General features: G+C 32.0%; 2 protein-coding genes across 2 annotated transcripts; both read left to right on the top strand.

The window, feature by feature from the left end:
- Nucleotides 1-3,896: 3,896 nt before the first annotated feature.
- On the top strand, nt 3,897-6,577 carry LOC118746363 (cuticle protein 19-like). Its single transcript, XM_036480218.1, has 4 exons — nt 3,897-4,067; nt 5,510-5,606; nt 5,728-5,931; nt 6,441-6,577. The coding sequence occupies exons 1-4, from the start codon at nt 3,978-3,980 to the stop codon at nt 6,575-6,577; spliced, it is 528 nt and encodes a 175-aa protein (XP_036336111.1). The 5' UTR covers nt 3,897-3,977.
- LOC118746461 (protein suex-1-like) lies at nt 6,521-17,547 on the top strand. Its single transcript, XM_036480309.1, has 2 exons — nt 6,521-6,617; nt 16,892-17,547. Exons 1-2 carry the CDS (start codon nt 6,584-6,586, stop codon nt 17,068-17,070), a joined length of 213 nt encoding a protein of 70 aa, XP_036336202.1. The 5' UTR covers nt 6,521-6,583; the 3' UTR covers nt 17,071-17,547.
- The last annotated feature ends 1,469 nt before the right edge of the window (nt 17,548-19,016 follow it).

Below are 19,016 nucleotides of genomic sequence, written 5' to 3'. Positions count from 1 at the left end.
TATTAATTGGTGAGTTTTATAAATAAAAGTCGTCAATAACTGTTATATTTAAAAAAAAATGATTGAATTTGTCGCTGATTACGAATTTGAAGTCAAATTATAATTTTTTGACTCAAAATTGCGGATCCAATATGGCGATCAAATTCTTAAAAAAATACTAAAATTAAAACTTTGATACTGAACGATTTTAAGCATTGTCAAGGCCTGAAACTCGTTACCAGTGGGCTTCTGGGGTTGGTGATTACGAATTTGATGTCAGATTTTCAAAATTCATCCGCCATTTTGAATTTAAAAAAATTTCATCAGATTCTTAATCAGCGACCCCAAAAACTCCCGGGTACCGAGTTTCGAACAAATGCAATAATTAAAAAAAAAAATAATAATAAAAATTAATCGCCATTTTGGATCCTCCATTTTGAATTTTGAAAAACTAACTACAGATTCTTAACTACCAACAGATAACAATGCGTAAATCGTTTAGTATCAACGTTTTAATTTTAGTAGCCTCTTTTCGAAAGCATATTTTGGGGACTAGTTTGGCATATTCTAACTGCCCGAAACAGTTATGTAATTGAGAAACTGCTTTCCAATAATACTGCAGCATTCTAACATGTTCATTGTTCTTTAAACCGACCAGCGCGACCTCTAACACAACTTTTTTTTTTCAAAATAAAAAAATACGTTTCCTTTTTTATTACAAATAACAATAATTCGAAGTAGCGTTTATGAATTTTGGAAAAAAAAAATTCGACCACTCTAATGTACATATGCATATACATATTAAATACATATAAATATGTATATATAACATAAAATAACAATTTCTTTAAATACTTTAAAATTAGCTTCATTATTAAAAGGAGAAGCGTTATCAATATTTCCACTCAAACTTAATTAAAAGTAATTAACCGCCGAGATAGCATATCAAGAGTATATTCGCATTAAACAGAGCTAAAAATCGTAATTTTTCTAAAAATGCCTTCCATCACAAATAACAGTAAGGTACTAACAAAACACTAAAAAAGTACTATTATATTTGGGCATGCTATAGATGATTTTGACACACAAAGTTTTATGTGGGTTTTATAGTGGTTTACTTAAGCAAAACTAAAAAGCAAGCTAAACAATTTTGCTCTATAAAACAGTCAATAAAACCCTTATAAGCCCAAAAGGGACCCGGAAGGGCTTTATAGTGCAAAATGTGGCTCTTTTATTAGTTTATAAATTGTTTGTTGGAAGTTTTATAAGGAATTTATAGTAGTGCACAACATGAGATTATAAAACTTTTAAAACTTTTATGAAATGAAGTGGCCAAGTAAATAGTAATCTAAATGTTTTGTCTAATTTTATGAACGCAACGAATGCTTCAGTAAAATCGGGACTGCTACTCAGCCAAAATTTACACGTCTGTGAAATTCTTTTTACTTTATTAAATCGTATTTTTGAGAAAAAAAAACTCATTTAAACACTTAAAATCATAAAAAAATTTTAAAATGTGACATTTAATATAAAAAATCACAATGAAAACAATCTGGCAAAGGCGCTTATAAAATCAATTTGTATATTAAAATAATCTATGTGCAGAGCATTGCATAGATTATTTCCACTTTCAACAGAGGAAAATTAAACACAAAGTTTTTTTTTAATAGTGTTATTGAGCTTTGCTCCACGATTTTGCTCTTTAACAAGGCTGGAAAAAACAACAAAGTCCAAGCCGTAGAAAGTACAGCTGCGATATCGAAAATTACCACATCTCCTCAGCAGATTTCTTTTTCTTGCCTTCAGCAGGGATCGAACCCGCATCACTGAAGAGCATTAATTATCTTAGTGAAGACAAATCCGACATCGGAAGAAAATGCGCTATTTCTCAAAAAATTCAAATTTATAGAACTATATAAATTTGCTTTTTGTTGACTAATTGCTCAACAAAAAACTATTGACTAATCGCTCTGAATGAAGAAAACATATTGAGATCTAAAAGCATAAATTAGTAGAGGACCTGCACTCATCACGAAATGGAAGAGAAAACAATAACAATCTGTCTACATGCAGAGCCAAATAAAACTCTTTTGGAATATATCGCCAATAGACACGAATAAAGACGCGAGTTCAAAAGTTGACCGCGAAAAAAGATGCATAAAAAAACTTCAGTGAAGAAAGGCTCAAAACATAACTGACGACGGACGGCGTAAACTTATTTTGCGTGTGTAACAGTATGTAAATTCCCCAAAGAGGCCTTGGACGCCTCTTTCTTCGCCGAAGTTTTTGTACGCGTCTTTTTACGTGAAATTTTTTTCACGCGTACTTTTGTCTTTATCCGTGTCTAGTGACGATAAGTTCCTTATTAAGACCAATTGTTCTTCACATTTAGAGTTTGTGGTATCCGGGATATCGCACATTTGCTGCAAAAGTGTCATAAGCCCAAAAAAAAAAATCAAAAGCTCGAGAAAAACAGCTGCAAATAGTGAAAATTAATAAATATTTTGTTCTAGTGAGCTACTGGTAATCGGTAAAGCCATTTTTACGCAACAGGTGGTGGTTATTTCTTCATACTTAACTAAGTTTTTGTTTTTTTTTTTTTATTGTAACTCTCTTTCAGAAAATGTGTAAAATAGTTATTGTCCCTTTCAAAATCAGAATACAAATTCAGTTGCTTACTACCAGCAAAGTCATCTTCCATCTTAAAAATTTTAATAGATTATTTACATATGTATTTATTTGCATACATATATATGTATGTCCAAATAAGTGATGTCTCTGTTCAACTTGTCTGGGAAATTCTCTGCTCATCAATACCAAACAAAAATCTCCTCCCAATTGCTTAATTAACATTAATCAATTACCAGCCGTTGGCGATGAAATGGTGCCACCTTTTCCAATGTCAACCGAAATAACTAAGGTATTTACATACTTACTTTTGTGCATATGTTTGTGCTTCTGTGTATTTTATAAGTAACCTCAGCTTTAAGTTCGCGCTCAAGCAGGCTTAAGGAACATGTGCGCGATGACCCAGCCGATGTTGTCATACAAATCAAGCCATTAAAAATGTTGCATATAGTGCATATATGTAGAGCAGCGCCGGCGCCAGCAGCGACGCAGTGGCAGCTATGAAATATCACCATGCTCATAAACAATGTAGCAACGTCTTATAAATCTTATATGTCCACCGCTTCCCTTACTCCTTTCCGCTAGCGTATCGTAATAAATGTTGCCACAACAACAATGTCAAAATTGCAAAAGCAGCCAGCGCCGAAGCTAAACTGCAAGAAAAACAGTCTCCGCATAATTCACCACACCACCGAGGTGAATAATACCATATGCTAATGGTGATGTTGAGCGCCTGCAAAATTGCGTCCAAACTGAGAGCGTATGGCCACACTTGAGCGCTTGACAAACGGTCAGCGCCAGCGGTGCGTAAGCTAAGCAAGCCGCTTGGTACTACTACCTCAGCCAGCGGCAATACCGGCACAGTAGACAATAGAACGCACGCGTAAGTTGCCCATAAGAAATTGACGCGACGTCAAAGTCAGCAATCGTCGCCGAGAGCAGCGCCAAAACTGTAGCTTGCGGCTGTGCACAACTCTTCGTTGTCGGCGGCGCTGTGCTGTGGCTGACGGCTTTCTGCTGCGACTTGGCGCATTTTCTTTGCCGTCGTGCGTTTGTTTGGCGTATTTAATGGAAACTTGATCTTAGAATCGGCACAGTATTCCGGGCAACTTAGCAGTGTGCAAATCAGTGGTGCCGTCGAAATACTAAAAGTGCGGATATTTTCTAAATTTAAATAAAAATAATTCATATAAATTATAGATATGTGCATAGATATTTACATACTGTGTAAATGCAAATTTTATTAAAACAAAACGTTTCTTTTATTTTTAGAAGCTCTTAAAAAGTTCGCAAAAGGCTATCCTTACAACATAAAAGTGCAATTTTGGTGTGAACCTGCATTAAAAAAAAAATTACGAATTATAATCGAGATGGCAAGCCTGAAGTGTATAATTGTGTTAACGATTGTGTTATGCGCAAGCTCAGCATTAGCCCGACCAGGATATGCACTGGATTATTATGTGAGTGTGCCTAAATTTATGAAATAATGTTGCGTATACGCAGTGGGATAGCGTAAATGACATGGACATGAAATTTAAAAAATATATATAAAATAATAAATAATATATGCCTTAATTAAATTTATATATCCAACTAAGGTTAAGAAATTAAATTCCTTCGTGTTATAATAAATCAAAATTTAAATGTACAGTGACGAACAAAAGTGTTGGCACAGTGAATTTTTCGCAATATATACAAAGTTTTTTATTCTGAATTATTTTCAATAATTTTTTATAAAAATATAGTTCATTTTACACCAAAAATCAGAAAAATAAAATCTCTAAACTTTGTGCAAAACTCAGAAAAATTCAATAAAATTGCACACTGAATTTTAACTTTCTATTCAGATCTTTTAGAAAAATATGACAAAATGTAATTTTAAAGTTGCTAGAAAATCGCGTTGAATTTTGGCAATTTTTTTTAGTGGAAGGTGTTGCTTATTTTCTCCATATAAAAAATAATTGTCGAATATAATTTATATGGAAGAACTTGCGTGAAAAAATTTACCAAAAATCAACGCGATTTTCTAGCGCCTTCAAACTTGCACTTTGTCATATTAAAATTGAATGGACTATAAAACTGAATACTTAGGATTTTTCTAAAAGATCTGAGTAGAAAGTTACATATCAGTGTGCAAATTTATTGAATTTTTCTGAATTTTGCACAAAGTTTAGAGATTTGATTTTTATGTTTTTTGGTGTAAAATGAACTATCTTTTTATAAAAAATTATCGAAAATAAATTAGAATAAAAAACTTTGTATATATTGCGAAAAATTCACTGTGCCAATACTTTTGTTCGGTACTGTATATGAAAATATATTTTTGACACTAATAAAAAACTCTGAAGCCAATTCAACAAGCAAATTAAAATTTGTTCAGTAAATTTGTAAATAGAATCTATTCAAGTATTGAACATGGGCATAAAATATTTTTATATAATTTTCTGATTATAGAATTTTTAAAATTTATTTGTTTTTGTACTTATAATTTTTTTAATTTATTGAACAATACCGTTATCTACTTTTTTCCTCCTTTAGCAAAACATTAAAAAAAAAACTGAAGGAACTCGCAGCTAATTTCATTCAAATTTTTACAGTTTAAAAACAGTTTCACGAATTTCGAGATGGATGTTTTTTTAGTTTAAGGAAGCTACTCCGTATAAATAAAAGTTGTATAACTTTTTTGGTTGTTGTTAAACATTTTGGGTTAGAAACAGAATAAATGCGCAGCTGCGCATGATTTTTTTTTTTTAGTTTAAGGAAGCACAAGTTGAATAAATTTTTTTTTGTTGTTTTGGATTTAAAATAAAGAACCAAAAATTTTGTTATAATCAAAACTTTGAATAGCCCAAGGTATAAGAGTAAATATTTCATAACGCAAAATTCTTCTTCTTCTTGATAGAACCATCCCAAATACGCCTTCAACTATGGTGTAGCCGATCACACAACTGGCGACGTGAAGTCACAACATGAAACACGCGATGGCGACGTTGTCAAAGGTATGAACGTTAGCATTTGAATATCACCATTTTCCCATACTACATGTTTTTTGTGAATAGTTGTTTAAAGTTTAAAGTCCTAATCTAACACTTTTTTGTTCAAAATCCTCTTTTTCCATAGGTCAATATTCGCTCGTCGAACCTGATGGCTCTATTCGCACTGTGGACTACACTGCCGATGCGATAAATGGTTTCAACGCAGTGGTAACTAAATCTGGGCCCACAGTACATGCGCAAGCGCTCGTTCCCGCACCACATTACGAACCGGCTGCAGTGGTGAAACATGTAGCGCCAGCGCCCATAGGGCCCGCACCAGCGCCGTACGGTAAGTGCACATACTTACATACATATATATTTGTTTAAAATCCACATGGAACTTTTTTGCAAAGCAATACCTATTTGACATTTTTTGCATCCCAAAAATAGATATGGCTCCTCTATATGGCCCCTGTATATTTTTCCTTGTTGACTTTCTGAACCATTGGCAACCGCGAATTTGACACTCTCCCTATTGCATTTAAATTAATTGCTCTTTCGCATTTCCTTATATGTAGCAATGCATTTTATCTATTCACTGAATATGTATCCACTTATGTACATATGTACCTGTAATTCTCCATTATTGTATACAAAATTTCAAATCAAGTCACAATACGTTGGCTTTCTTCTACCTCTCTTGCACTTACTCTTCTCAAACAAATTCGCATCTTAGAGTTGTGGTTGCGTTCTGTTGTCTGCAAGACTTATGTATTGTATATCATAATAACAATGACAACAATAACATGGCATTATAACAACAACAACATCATCGCTCTCATCATTTTCCCTGCACAGGCATTGACACATATCGCATGGTGAAGTTATTGCGCCGCCACGCCCACATCAACAATAATCAAGTGCTCAGATTTCGCCCAGACGATGGTTATGCAGACTATGATGATGATTGCGATGCTCATAATTATTATTGCTAATTTGGGATGAGTACAAATGCACTGAAACACCTACAACAAAGTAAATCACATAAAATACAATATACATACTCGTACATAGACTTACATACATACATACATACATACAAGTATAGTATAGACAATCCAATGTTTAGGCGTAAATACAGCAGCATCTGTGTACATACGTCCATTGTAAAATGTAAAATCTAATTAAGTAAATGCATACTTTTACCTCCGACATCTTACATAATGAGACAGATTTTTGCATTACTCACACAGTTTCCCACACTGCATTCATAAGTAATTGCATAGAATACTACTTACTAAAGCAATTATAATAATTAGTCAGCCAGTCAGGTGCAATATGCAAAGATTTAATCCAGATTATGGCATGATATTTATGTCTGCGGTTTAGCATCACAATATTCTATATTGCTTTTTGAACTGCATTGTTCTAAGCGAATTGCATTCATAAAAACAAGCGTACATACAGACACACACATATACAATGAATTCAATTATTGGCACCTTTGCATTTGCTTCATTGACTGTTCTAATTGAACTAGACACCGGATGTGCGCAATAATTAATTTTACTGTCGTTCAGTATTCTGACTCAGGCAACAGAACAACGAGAAAACGAGCTCTGCCTTAGCCTTAAAAAAAAATCAATTATTTTGTGCCCTTGATAAAAAGGCAATGTTTTTTGTTTTTATTACCTACAATTGATTTCATCTGTGTCTTTCCACGGCCGATTTTTATTTTTTCGAAGATGTTTTGCTTTGAACTGTTTAAAAATAAAACATTTTAAATTTACTTTTGTCTTAAATACTTACACCAATATTTTCAAATAAAACTTATGCCTTTTGAAATACAATGCAGTGAGGCCTTTTTCACAGCGGAAAGTTAACTCACATACCGCAGCTATTTGTTTTCGGAGCAAGGTAAAAGTTAACTGCCAGAGAATGGCCATCAATTTAAAAAATACGCTGCTAATTTTGTAGTTGATGCAAATATGTTCATATATTTATAATTTGCAAGAATCTGAATGCAAATAATTTTTTTCTCCTGGCCAGTGAAGTTTCAAAATTTACTTCAAATTAATAAATTCGCATGGGATCCCGACTTTGCCAAATTGATGAGGCACATATAAGTTTTTTTTTTTTAATATTTTTTTTGAATTCTCATTTTTCTTACAAACTATTTTAATATCTAAACTAGGAAAATATTTTATATCTTCGCAACAAAATGCCTATAGTTCTTTTTGGTCACCGTTCAGCCGATTAATAATTTTTTTTTTTCCTTTTGGAAAGAACTTCGATTTTAACAGATTTTTCTCCAATATTGATGGTTCTACTTCTTGTTGATTGGCGCTGTAAATGGATAGAAAGAAAATTCAATCAAGTTCAATAAAGCACGCCAATCGTTTCTCAACCGGATCCATCGCAGAGGAGATATTCTGCAAATTTTAATTTTATAGCGAGGCTTTACCGCGAAAATAAAATGGGCGACATTTTTTTTTTAATGAACATAATTTTAGACCATTTAGATGCATTTTTCACATCAAAAGAAAGTTTTTAAAAAATGTCGATTAAGTTATTCTCGGGATGAGAGCTCGATATTTTTCAACACTCATAAAAAGCAAAGTTACATAAAATAAACATAAGTATGATTGAATTTGACAGTGCTTTCATGATACATATACTATAACGTCAAATTGAAATAAAATTTTTTTGCATTTTGAGTCGTTTGTTTATATTTTTTGATATTATCGTTTTATAAAAGAGAGCCGCACTGAGTTTTCAATCACAATTTGGTTGTATACATTATCAAAATTAAAAGTTTTCAAAAAATTCCGAACTGTCCCGAAGAATTTCGGAAAGGTCCAAAAATAAGTCAACAAATATCCTAAACGGTTTGAAATTCTGGAAAAACAAGTCAACAAAAATTCCGAAAGGACCGAAAAAAGTCACGAGAAAATCTGGAAATCTGCCTCGAGAAAAACCAGAAAAATCACGAAAAGTAACAGGTTTTTCTATTCACGAAATAACACGCAAACTTTGCTTTTATTATTCGCAAAGCAAAAAATTACAAAAAATATTTTTTTTAAATAATGCGGATTATATACTAAAAATAGAAAATTCGAAAAAATGTTATGAAATTTCTTTCTTTCATATTTCTAAATCTAAAAATAACTTTTATTTAATGTCCTAAATTAGTATCTTAGCTGGTTTTCTTCTTGAATGGAGTGAGAAATTTTATGTTCGACGCTTAAATTGAACAAAAAGAGTGAGAGTTAATTATTAAATTTTGTTTGCGAAAAAGAGGATTTGAAACCTTAGCCATGAAGAAGCTTCTTATGAAAGATCATCTACTATGCGAAGGCGGCTTAAAACAATTGGTCCTTATAATATTAAAGCACTTTTATATACTCCCTAGGGGAATTACTCTAGTTTCCTTAAATCGTAAAAACGTTTCAGGACATAAGGATATTAGCGAGTAAGAAATTACATTAACCAAAAATTTTTTTGACAGCGAACAAATTTCAATATTATACTTCGGGAAATACAAATAACTCTGAATTGTAAGTCAAAGAAAATTTTTTAAAGTCGCTCTACCCAAACTAATGTAAGAGTCCGTATGAATAGTTAATGTAATCGCTAATGTAGTCATATTCATACGCCTCAATGTATCCGCTCTTCGCTAATTTTTCAGCCAACTTGCTTGAAATTTTTATTAAAATTCAATTTAAGTTATTCATTAAATACCGATTTTACTGCCTCTTTTAATCCGCTGAAGCAAATTATATTTTCTTTTTTTCTTTGCAAAGTGATTTCATTCATGAAAATATTCTTAAATATTGCCGAGTGCATCGTCGGTAGAGTCAGAAAAGTAAAAAGTGCATTGAAGCCGCCAGTTAGCAAATTACCACACAACGCGCTAATCGTCTACTACCCTGTCCATTGACTTAGCAGTCAGCTGTGCATACATACATATGTATAAACATACTTACTTATCTACGTATCAGCCATATACCCTTATTACTTCATACTACATAATCTTTTTGTTTCCATTAACTCGTAGCTTTTTAGTTCCCATATTAACATAAAAATAAAACAGAAACCATCTATAATTAGCAACAAGTAGCAATTCGCTAAGGTACTAAATAATGGACGCGTAACTACAAAATAAAAAACATGAGTACTAAGCTAAAAAATTGTGGCAACCTAAGTTGCTGCAAAGCTATGAAAAACAAATATATGTATTTTTTTTTTTTGTACAGAAACAAAATCTTTTCACACAACCCATATACCAAATGGCAGAACAATAAAAGACATCTGGCACATTTATTCTTTGGCATTAAAATTTACATAATACTTACGATATGTGTAAAGATATTTGTAGTCATGTGGTATGCTGAGATATTTAACTTTAAATTTGGTTTTTCATTTCTATTTTTATACCTTTCATGAACATGAAATGGTATTATAACTTTGGTCCGATGTTTGTAAGTACCAGAACAAAAAGAGATAGACCCATGAAAATGTATACTTATATGATCAGAACGTCGAGCTGAGTTGATTTAGCCATGTCCGTCTGTCCGTCTGTCCGTCTGTCTGTCTGTTTGTATGCAATCTAGTCTCTCAGTTTTCGAGGTATCCGGATGAAATTTGGTAGGTGGGTGTATTTTTATAATGTATTAATCATTTGTCGGAACCGGAAGAATCGGACCACTATAACATATAGCTCCCATACAACTGATTGTTCAGATATGAGATTTTTCATTATAACTTCGCCATTTATGCAGCTACGAACATGAAATTTTGCAATACTTGCACCCATTATCAACAGAATACTTATAGTGAAAATTACAAAGATCGGGTCACTATAACCTATAGCTCCCATACAACGGATTGTTCAGATATAAAATTTTGCGTTATAACTCCTCCATTTATATAGCTAGGAACATGAAATTCCGCACTGTTTTCAATAATTATCTACAGAAAACTTACCGTGAAAATTAAAAAGATCGGGTAACTATAACCTATAGCTCCCATACAACTGGTTTTTCAGATATGAGATTTTTCGTTATAATTCATCCATTTATGTAGCTAGGACCATGAAATTTCGCGCTGTTTTCACTCATTATCAACAGAAGACTTACCTCGAAAATAATAAAGATCGGGTCACTATAACCTGCAGCCCCCATACAACTGATTGTTCAGATATGAGGTCTTTTATCATAACTCCTCCATTTATGCAGCTAGGAACATGAAATTTCGCACCATTTTCACTCATTATTAACAGAATACTTACAGTGAAAATAACACGGATCGGATGACTACAACATATATCTTCCATACATCTGATTGTTCAGATATGGGATTTTACTGTAAAACTTCTTTATTTGAATAGCTAAAACCGATAAATTTCGTAAGATATTTTATAAATAATAATACAAAGTCTACTGTGAAAATCGTCAAAATCTATGCGGTATAAGCTTTATCTCCTATAGCACTGATTGTTCAGATACCAGTTTTTGCGATATATCTCCTTTATGTAGGAAACTAAACCCAATAAATTGTGTTACCGGTTTACATACCGATCACATAGCGGTGGAAATCACTTAGATTGGTGTCATATAAAGTATATCTTCCATACCTCTGATTGTTTAGATGCGATTTTTTATATAAGTATGTAACTCCTCTATCGATGTATGCAGATGTATTCAAAAGCAGTAATCTGTCAAACTAAAATTTGCAGATGTTCATGAAAGGTATGAAGCCTTCGGCATAGCCGAAGACAGCGCTGCTCTTACTTGTTTTCTATTGGTTTTCTTCTGAATAAAATTGTAATCACAATTTTAAATCACTTCACCTTGCTATTAAGTGAGACAGCACTGAGTATAAATTTTGGAATAATAATCAAAATGGTTTTGTAAATTTAGATTTTAATATTTCCAAACCCGCGGACATTTCTCGAAAAACTTGCTAATAGTTCCTTAGGAAACTACAAAAGAATCACTTGAGGGGAAAAAATCTCGAAATATAAGGAACTATTTCACTTGTTTCCAAATGAATAAAATAGAGCACTAATTGGCGGTTATTTTCTTCCCAACAAATACATACATATGTATCAGGAAATTTTCTGCTGAATATATTTAGAGGTTGCACCGCTGAAGATTATTCAAAAATCAAATTTTTTTATTCGCTTAAAAAATATCTGGAGTCTTTTAGAAGAACAAAAACTTTAATATGTACATATCGTAGACCATATAAATAAATCTTATATTTGAAAAGTGTGCCAAGTTGTGTTGAAAATGCAATTATAATAAACTAAACATGATCTTTTAAATGGCGTTATTCATTTTTGAGTTCCGATTTATGGAGTAGAATTTTTGCAGAAGAAAATGACTGACACTGTCAACAAAAGAAATTTTCAATAATCAACGCTAAATCCTAGGTACTTCAAATTTGCACTTCATTGCAATAAAATTTAATGGGCTACAAAACTGCATACTCAAAATCTTTCTAAGAAATCTAATTAAAAAGCTCGAAGTTTTTACGAAAGTTTGTTGAATTTTTTTCAAATGTTGCACATAGCTTGGGACTTAGGTTTATTCGGTATTTGTTAAAGAATAAACTAGATTTTTATAAAAATTAGCCAAACTAAAATAAAAAGAAGATAAATTGTTAAACTTGTCAATATATGGAACGCTTATAACTAAATATGACAGGGAGTGTATTTATTTACATATCGCACACCGTCTTCATAAGAGGTAACTACAACTGGAAATTACCCGTCGGCAGAAAATGCGAAAAACTAGTTATTTCTCAGCACATTCTAATCATATGGGACTTTACTTTAGGATTTTTCAATAAATTACAACAAAGGTTCAACAAATTTGCTGAAAGGTTTTGTGTACATTTTTAGTGCATAATTTCAAAAATTCCAAATTTACAGTTGTCACTTTTAATGATCGTGTGCGATATGTATGAAATAATTTACACCAAAATCGAATTATTCACTAAGAGTTCCAGTCCGGCTATTAAAACAACTAAAACCCATCTTCTGTAAACTATTTCGCAGTGAAATGCGTACGTAATTTAGTAAGCTGGTATAGAGATTTTTAGTAAAAAAAATAACTGACGCTTTTTTGTCGACAACTTCGTCCATTTATTCACATTTTAGAAGATTTCGCAGTTAATTTGCGTGCCGCAGAGTATTAAAATTAAAATTTTATAAATCTTAATACGGCTCCACGCATACTAACTAGTACCAGTTGCGTCGTTTTGCATTGAAGTGATGAATAGAATGGTTTTATACTTTAGAAGTATTTTTATTATTTTTTTCAAGCCATGAAAAATTGTGCGTATATTTTATTAATTGCTTCCAAAAAGTGATACCAAGACCTGTTCATGATAACTATTTTTAATTTTTCGAAATTAAATTTTGCAAAACCTATTTTTCTTTTCTTTCATTTCTTTTCACAAGAAAATATGCATTTTGAGCTACAATCGAGCTGAATCCCTAGTAGGTACTTTTTTCCGGAGATATGATTTTTTTTTAGAAAAAATATATTTTTCTGGTAATATCTATTCTTACTACCATGTAGTCAATAATTTTCACACGAGAGATAATTATTTGTTATTATTATTTTCTTGGAATAAAATAAATTTTATATAAATAGTTGAAGTCCATTATTTTTAACAAAATTTGTAGGCATTTGGAAAAAAATTGCCCAGATATCGATTTTTATCTAAAAAACAAAATAGCTTAAGGTCGGCCAACAATTTTTTTCGAGCAAAATAAAAATACGGGTGTCATTATGTGGACCAATAAACAATAAACTACAACACAATTTGCATACCATTTTCATAATATTACCCTGTCATTACCATCAAATAAAAAGGCAATAAACAAATACTTTACACCTACATACATTCATACATATATTTAATTAAGAAACGCCAAATTGCAACTACAGTAACTATTCAGTATGGAGAGGGGAATAAATTCACAAAATAAATCAATTGTGACGCCAGCGATGTCATTCATGAAATCCCAGATTAAAAAATGGGAGTATTGTTTTCCACATTTCATCTCAAGTTGCCCTGTTGCCGCACACATGGCTGCTTTTCTTTGTAGCAAGTGTGTTGTATTCAAAATGAGGGCATATTTCCATTTTTGCTATTGTATTTGTTGTTGGTGCTGTGTAACTTTTGCTCAACATGATTGTAGTATTGTTGTCATTTGTTGCTACATTTAACAATCTTTGAAACTTACTCCCCCATACGCTACGAAATGTTGGGTCCATTTTATGGTTTTACACCCGGTAGCATGGGAATTTTTATATTTTGCATGCATATGCTTATGTACTCTTATGTAGGCCAACACATCATGAAGGCATGTAATTAATAGTACATTTTTTATTATTGTTGTAAATAAGCTTGCACATGCATAGCAACAAGTAGGTATGACTGTAGGAATAGTCTCATTCACTAAATCGTATAATGTTCGCGTTGAATGTTTGCTTGCATATTAGCCTAACAGATGCAGTTACATATTTGTATTGAAAAGTTCGTCGCTTAAGTCTTTCGATTTGTTGTATTATAAAATACATACTGCACTGAAACGCCGCTTTGTAAAATTCTTAATACCAACCAAAATATATAAAAGCTGCTAAATTATTTTTTTGGTAATAATGTATTAAATGTATATGCATAGTATATGTATGTACATCAGGGTGGCCCAAAAAAATAGGAAAAATACATTTTTTCGTAGAATTGCTATAAAATTGTTAAAAATAAATATTCTTTGATCGAATAAGACTATTTCCCTTCAAAAGACTTCATGAAATAAATAAATTTTGGGCAATAACTGCACAGAAGGGACTCCACAAAAGCACATTCAAAACAATTCGAAATGAAAAACAGAAGCAATAAACTGTTTTCAATAAAATGACGATGCCAGAAGAAGGTCAGATTTTCCAATTCAGAACAAAGGCAAAGCAGAAGCTACTTTCCAGTTCACGTTCTCTGTGAATGTGATGCTATCGCTAGGCGCAGATTAGCTCACTTAGGTTGTGCAACATCTAATCCTTCTAAAATTTTTAGCAAAAAACAACGGACAGTAAATAGATTCCGGTGTTTGTGGCCCTGCTTAAAGTTTGAAACCCATAGACTCTATGCCGATAGTAAAAAGACATATACCTACATGTTCACCTCGGTAAAAACAAGGTCAATAGCTGGCTTCAACGCCAGTTTCCACCTTTTAAAACTTAATTTAAATTTGATTAAATTAAGTTAATAAGATTAATCAGGTATCGCAATACGGGTAACAAATGGAAAAAGGTTTAGGAAACTCAATTAAAAAGCATATTTTTTGGGAGGGGTGCATCTTGTTTTAAAACTTAAATTCCTTTTATCGATTAGGTCAAATAGATCAAAGAAAGATCACTTTCCAAAATATTTTAAAGAAGGTTGCCGCCGGCTTGAACAGTTAAATTCGATTGAACCATATACATACATATCGTCGTTTAAAGTGCAAAACCGCGTATCAGCAAAATGCAAAACCACGTATATGAGGTTGCATAAATTATTTTTTAGAGAGTAAAAACACTCATATTTCAAAGTGGTTCTCTTTTTTATAAAGAAATTGCATATCTGGATAGCATATTTCAGGACGAATGGATAAGGATTAAGCCAAGAGCTTGTGTGAGCAAATCCAATTTTCGGCAGCCAATGTCAGTTACGCGGTTTTGCAGAATGTCAATACGAGATTTTGTACTTTAAACGACGATATGTATATAAATAAGATTGCTTATAGATTGACATCGACATCCTCTATGTTGCCACCTGATAAATAATTAAATGCAATTAAATTAAATGAACTACTACAATACGGATATCAATGAAATGGTTTTGGAAAGGCTAAATTTCAAAACTACACGTTATTAGGAGCATCCTACTTACATATATGGCTATTATTCTGTACTTGACTAGAGCCAAAAAGTGAGTAGCAACATACGGTGACGCTAAAAAAATCTCCATTATAGTCAAATTTGATTTAAAAAAAAATTGCCTCTTTCTCTGCAAACGCACAAGAAAAAAATTAAAATCAAAACAACCAATAAAATGCTTCTTACCACACTAACTGTTTACGGCAACTGAAAGCTACCATGTAAGTTGTTTATCTTCGAGTTTCTTTTAATATTGATGACATTGCTTTAGTTTTAACGAACATATTGTTGTTGTTTTTTTTGAAGCAACTGATATTTTGACTGCGCAATGTAAGCAATTGACAAACGGACCATCCATAAATTTGTAAAGTAATGCACATTTACGGCAGCAAAAAATACATGCAATTGCAAAAAATAGGCAAATAAATTTCAACTAATAATAGGCCAAATCGAGTGTAACTGAACTGAGCTAAAAAAAGTATTTGTCCCACTTTTTTTAGCTCAGTTCGCGCAAAGTATTTGTGTGCATAAAAATGTATGTAAAAATTTAAGTAACCAAAAAATATTGACATTTGCACATTTCAATAGCATATCTATTTGTACATCAAACAGCAAAAAGTTTGAAGTTGGTAAACAAATTTCTTGAACTTAGTAATTATGTACATCCAAGAATTCGTATATACAATTACTTATGTATGTACATACCCTTTAAACATTTTCTGAGTGTTTAGAATTTATGAGTCTAAAATGAGTATTTCTTTCGTTATAAATATGATTATGAGACAAGTCAAACAAACTGACTCATTTCGGACTCTTTTGGTGTCATAAATTCAGAGTTGAACAAAAGTAACAAAGTTCACAAAGAAGTTTATCAGTAATCAGAATTATAAAGAATATCTTTTTTAAGACTCAGAAAAGCGTCATATTTCAGACTCTAATAGGACTAATAACTTGGACGCGTATTGGAATGCCCTACTGTGAAGGAAAATATGCTCTGTTCTGACTCTTTTTTTGAGCTCATAAAGGGTTACAACTTTTTCAACTATAAAATAAGTCCGAAGTTTTATAGGATATATATGTATAAATAAAACACATGTACACACATGATTCCATAATAAAAGGCTTGCTCAGAAGGCTCTCTCCCTCTTAACAAATTCGGCACCCTTAGCAAGGCACTGTGTGGGTTCGTGTGTGTGTGTGCTAAGCTTTTGTCAGGGAGTTAAGGGAGTTTCAAAACTCGAATTTCACTAGTGAGCAAACCTTTAGTTATTGAATCATGATGTATACATATATATCCAAACTACGAGTGTAGCAAACATCAAACATTTTCTCAAACTTACTACAAAAAATTTTACTTCTTTTTTTTACTTTCAGTTCCCAAACCATACGTCCCTGCACCCATCCATTATGATTACGATGATTACGGTCACGGTGCTCAGTATGAATATGTGCCGCAATACAGTGGTCACTATGGTGGCGGCGCCGGTTATAATGGCCACTACGAAGGACACTACGGTGGACACCATGGGGGGCATTATGGTGGCCACTACTGAAAGAACGAAATGCACGCAGCCAGCATTTTAGAGCAGAGTACAACTCTCCCAGCATCATTAAAGGGATGGCGTTAAGTTTACGCTAACCATCATTGACTCTTCATGTCCTCCTTCCGTTTTCCAAACTGCCTGTCTTCCACTTAATCGCCAATGCTTTTAATACACACATATTTTTTAACTGAAACTACTATAAAACGCTACTATCCATCAATTAGCTTATAAGTCTGTATTGCTTTTAATGTAATTTGTTTTATTGGTTGTTGTACAATATAAATTGTGAGCAAGCTTTAAGTATCCAATATTGTTGCAAATTTTTATGTGCATATGATAATTATCGATTCAAATATTTACTTAGTTGCAAGTTAATTAACAAATAATACACACTGCATTCGATCTAAAATGTTGTCCACCATTCTTGTAAAAAAAAAAAACTATTTATATGAACGTATGTATGTAAGCGAAGAAGATGATTTACGTTGTAGCATTTTTGTAATTTTTTATTTGTAACAAATAAAACATAAAATAAATACTCAAAAATTAATGAGTTTTAACACGATATTATTAAAATTTTCAGCTAGATCCTGGAAATACCTAAATATACATAGCACATCATCGCGTATACGCAATATGTAATACCATGTAAACCAAATTTATAAACCAAAATGTACAAAATTGAAACATGGTAACCGTAACATTTGTACCAACAAAAACAATAATAACCGCGAAATGCAATACCGCGTATGAAATCGAAAACAAAATGTGCCTGCAATATATAATTTAAATTTTTCGTTCTGACTATTACCCGAAGTTGTGCCGAGTTAAAGCTTTAATCCTAAATCGGTACGAGAGCAAAAAATCAAAGATTTCAATTATGTTTTATTAAAAGTTTTGTTTTTTTTTTCGTAATAGCCTAATGATAGGCCTGCCATTCAGTAAAAAAATTTGATACTGGCTTTTATTAGAGAAGATGTTAGAGGGTAAAGGCCACACTGGAGAGGTGAAACATACGTTACATATCCAGTTTATCTCATAACCAATATATATATATATACACACATACATCTACTTTCGCTGAAGGTTATATTTACTTTTTGTCTTTTTTCTATCTAGATTCCTACCTCTATCTTGTTCGTTCTAATTACATTTATGTATATTATTCTGTTTTCCTTTATCTTTGTTTTTATCTTTATACTCTTTCGAAAACAAAATCGATAGTAACATCCATCAGTATATCGATAAAAAAACCGACAAAAATTTATATAACAAAATCGGTTAAAATATCAAAAACAAAATCGTTACCAAATATAGATAACAAAGTCAATAACGAAATTGAAAAAAACGTCGATACAAAATCAATAACAAATTTGTAAAAAATATCGATAGCAAAATCGATAACAGAATCGATAGCGCAATCGATTATAACATCCGCAACAAAATCGATAAAAATTTCGATAACAAAATCGATATGGATAAAAAAAAAATATAGATAACAAATTCGGTAAAAATATCGATAAAAAACTTGATAAAAAAGTTGATTATTATATCGCGAAGTTTCGAGATTATCGATATCAAAATCGATAACAATATCGATAAAAAGATTGATAACAAATCGATAAAAATATCGATAACAAAATCGATACAAATATCGATAAAAACATCGATTACTATATCGATAATCTCTAAAATCCGGAAATAGGTTCGAGATCAAGTCTGTGTCTCTCTATTTATATGCTTTTCTCTATAATTACCTTTATTTTAATCTGTCTTCAACTTTACTTTTATCGATATCCTCATTTCATCTTTTTCTTTTTATTTATCTTTGTTTTTACTTTATCATTTTCTTCATCTGCATATCGATGGCTGAGTGGAAGATCGACCTATCTCGGCAGCCAGTTCGAAAACGCTCTATCTCAAAAAACTTTTCAAGAACGCCCTATTTCAGAATT

The sequence above is a fragment of the Rhagoletis pomonella genome, unplaced genomic scaffold (genome assembly GCF_013731165.1).
Source record: "Rhagoletis pomonella isolate Grant_MI unplaced genomic scaffold, Rhpom_1.0 Rhpom_scaffold_00010, whole genome shotgun sequence".
Classification (NCBI taxonomy): domain Eukaryota; kingdom Metazoa; phylum Arthropoda; class Insecta; order Diptera; family Tephritidae; genus Rhagoletis; species Rhagoletis pomonella.
This window is presented reverse-complemented; position numbering and strand designations above follow the sequence as displayed.

Coding starts and splice junctions, on each gene's coding strand:
- LOC118746363 (XM_036480218.1), top strand. CDS start 3,978: ATGGCAAGCCTGAAGTGTATAATTGTGTTAACGATTGTGTTATGCGCA. Junction 5,607..5,727: donor CGATGGCGACGTTGTCAAAG/GTATGAACGTTA, acceptor CTTTTTCCATAG/GTCAATATTCGCTCGTCGAA. Junction 5,932..6,440: donor GCCCGCACCAGCGCCGTACG/GTAAGTGCACAT, acceptor TTCCCTGCACAG/GCATTGACACATATCGCATG.
- LOC118746461 (XM_036480309.1), top strand. CDS start 6,584: ATGAGTACAAATGCACTGAAACACCTACAACAAA. Junction 6,618..16,891: donor ACTGAAACACCTACAACAAA/GTAAATCACATA, acceptor TTTTACTTTCAG/TTCCCAAACCATACGTCCCT.